Source organism: Meles meles, chromosome 4 (assembly GCF_922984935.1).
Source record: "Meles meles chromosome 4, mMelMel3.1 paternal haplotype, whole genome shotgun sequence".
Classification (NCBI taxonomy): domain Eukaryota; kingdom Metazoa; phylum Chordata; class Mammalia; order Carnivora; family Mustelidae; genus Meles; species Meles meles.
Window position 1 is genome coordinate 163200633 of NC_060069.1, and position 2836 is coordinate 163203468.

The window sequence follows — 2836 nt, forward strand, 5'->3', positions numbered from 1 at the left end:
GCAGGCCGGTGCCAGTCTCTCCGGAAACATCTAGGGTGTTGAGGTCGGTGAGAGAGCTCGCCCGTGCGCCGACACGTGCACCGATTTCTGTCCATCTCCTCCCACACTGGGTCAGAATCCCACATAGGCAGAGCCCACTGCCCTCTGCTCTGAGAAATGTTCCCGGCGGCTGATCCGTCTTTCTGGACATCTCGTGTGGTGAACACGGGATCTTGAGGTCATCCTCATTCCTCTGAAGTTCACCACGTTCCTGCTGGTCATTCCGGGCTGAGACATGTTGTCTGCTTTCCCACTCATCCCTGATCACCACCATGCAGCCCTCCGTGTGGGGGACACCGGCAGCTGACGTGCACACCTGTCCTGGGTTTGCGTCCTGCCTGCTCCCCGGGACTGGGATTCACAGCCCCACCCCAACAACCCCCCCCTCCCAGCAAACTACAGCCGAAAGCAGGACGCGGTGGGCAGGCTGTCCGGCCCGGGGCTGCAGGACACTAGGTGGTCCCCATGCTGTTTGCTTAAAGACCTGAACAAAGTCAGGGGCCAACCCCATCCTAGACCACAACAGGCATTTTACAAGCAGACACTCTCGGGTAAACAAACCGGCGGTAATAAGCACTCCCAGGACTCAGCCAAAACAGCAACGAGGAAGGGGAAGTCTCACCGAGCCTCTTGTTGGACAACACACACCTCGGCGGGTATAAAAGCCGACAGACAGCCCAGCACCTCACACACACACTCACACTCACACTCACACTCACACACACTCTCAGCCTCCTCCAGCCTCACTGCCCCCACCATGGCCGCGTCCACCCTGTCCGTCTGCTCCAGCGACCGCAGCTACGGCAGCCGTGTCTGCCTGCCCGGCTCCTGTGACGCCTGCCCCGACTCCTGGCAGGTGGACGACTGCCCAGAGAGCTGCTGCGAGCCCCCCTGCTGTGCCCCCCCCTGCTGTGCCCCCTCCTGCCTGACCCTCATCTGCACCCCTGCGAGCTGCGGGTCCAGCCCCTGCCAGTCAGCCTGCACCAGCTCCTGCCAGCCCTCCTGCTGCAGCTCCTCCCCCTGCCAGGAAGACTGCTGTGTGTCTGTCTGCTGCCAGCCCGTCTGCTGCACCCCTGTCTGCTGCAAGCCCGTCTGCTGCACCCCTGTCTGCTGCAAGCCCGTCTGCTGCACCCCTGTCTGCTGCAAGCCCGTCTGCTGCACCCCTGTCTGCTGCAAGCCCGCCTGCTGCACCCCTGTCTGCTGCAAGCCCGTCTGCTGCACCCCTGTCTGCTCTGGGCCCTCCCCCTGCTCAGCCTCCTCCTGCTGCCAGCCCAGCCCCTGCTCCTCGTCCTGCTGCAGACCGTCCTCCTGCGTGTCCCTGCTCTGCCGCCCCGTGTGCGGGCCCGCCTGCTGCGTGCCCGCCTCCCCCTGCTGTGCCCCCGCCTCCTCCTGCCAGCCCAGCTGCTGCCGCCCGGCCTCCTGCGTGTCCCTGCTCTGCCGCCCCGTGGGCTCCTGCCAGGCCTGCTGCGTGCCCGCCTCGGCCCAGACGTCCTGCTGCTGACGGGGCCCATCCCCCCCAGCAAGGCCAGTAGGCTCAGTGGGCACCCCCAGCTCTCCCCCTGCCTCCTTCAGGATCTATCCCAGAACAAGTGCTGGGTCGCATGTGGCACAAACCATCTTCGGACCCTAATAACCAGGGCAGAGTCCACCTGCAGCCTCCGCACCAGGCCACGATGAACCCGACACGGCCCTCCCCACCCTTGACCGCAGTGCCTCCGGCCCCATCTCTGCTCCTCCTGAAAGCCGTCCGCCTCCTCCACACACACCTCAGCTAACTGAACACACTTGCAGGGACGCCGGGTGGCCCCAGCAGCGAAGCCTCTGCCTCTGAATTCAGCTCAGGTCCTGGTGTCAGGGTCGTGAGATCGAGCCGGGCTTTGGGCTCTGCACCCAGCAGGGGGTCTGCTTGGGGTTCTCGCCCTCCCTCTGCCCCTCCCCCACCAAATCAATGACCAGTCTTGCATCATGGCCTCTGCTGGTCCCCTCTCGCCGCCTGGATTTGCTCACGGTTCCCACCTTGCTGACTAACATCCGACTTCAGCAATCCTGAAGACAAGCCCGTATCTGGAGCGTTTCCAAACGGCTGAGGCCCACGCTGCTGGTCCCCATCCATCCCTCCATGCAACTCTGCGGTGGCACCCCTGAGCATTCGGGACTCAGGTGGCCACAGCCTCCTGGACAGCAGAGCCCTGGGCGAGGGGGCTCCGTTGCCCCAGGCCTCTGTCTGCCGGGTTGGTCTGGCACCAGGAGGCGGGGCCCAGGTTCACTTCTGGGCCAGGAGGACGGTGGGCCAGGGCCTTCCCGGGGCCGCAGCCGGGGTAGAACATTTCTGTGGACCACCGGCTTCCTGAGTCTATCCCTCTGCCTCCCCTTGAACTTCAGGGGTTTATTCCAAGGTCCGGATCCTGCCCGTCTCTGCCGGCACAGGCAGGGACGTGTTCTGTCCCCGGCCTGGGCCCAGCCTGGAGCAGAAGAGGTCAAGAGGAAGATGCCAGAGGACAAGTGACTTGGAGGGGACGCACCGATGTCTGAGGCCCAGACCTACCACCCTCTGGGGGTTCTCCATCGAGGCCAGTCTGGATGCGGCCCCCACCTTTCCTGAAGCTTCCTGAATCCAGGCCCCACTCCTAGACAGAGTCACGTCCTAACCTAGAGCCCCCCGCCTCCATTCTCCCCAGGGCTCGCTCCAGCTCCAGATCTTGGCCTGTTACCAGCACACCACCCCCCTCCCAGAAGGCCATGAGGTGCCGCAAGCCATTCCCCAAAGGGAGGAGGACGACAGTGAATGCCCCCTTAG

At 64.4% G+C, this 2836-nt stretch overlaps 1 protein-coding gene across 1 annotated transcript; it reads left to right on the forward strand.

Annotated features, from left to right (window-relative positions):
* The first annotated feature begins 796 nt into the window (after positions 1 to 796).
* LOC123940222 (keratin-associated protein 10-8-like) lies at positions 797 to 1540 on the forward strand. The gene has a single exon (XM_046002780.1). The coding sequence runs from the start codon at positions 797 to 799 to the stop codon at positions 1538 to 1540; it is 744 nt and encodes a 247-aa protein (XP_045858736.1).
* The last annotated feature ends 1296 nt before the right edge of the window (positions 1541 to 2836 follow it).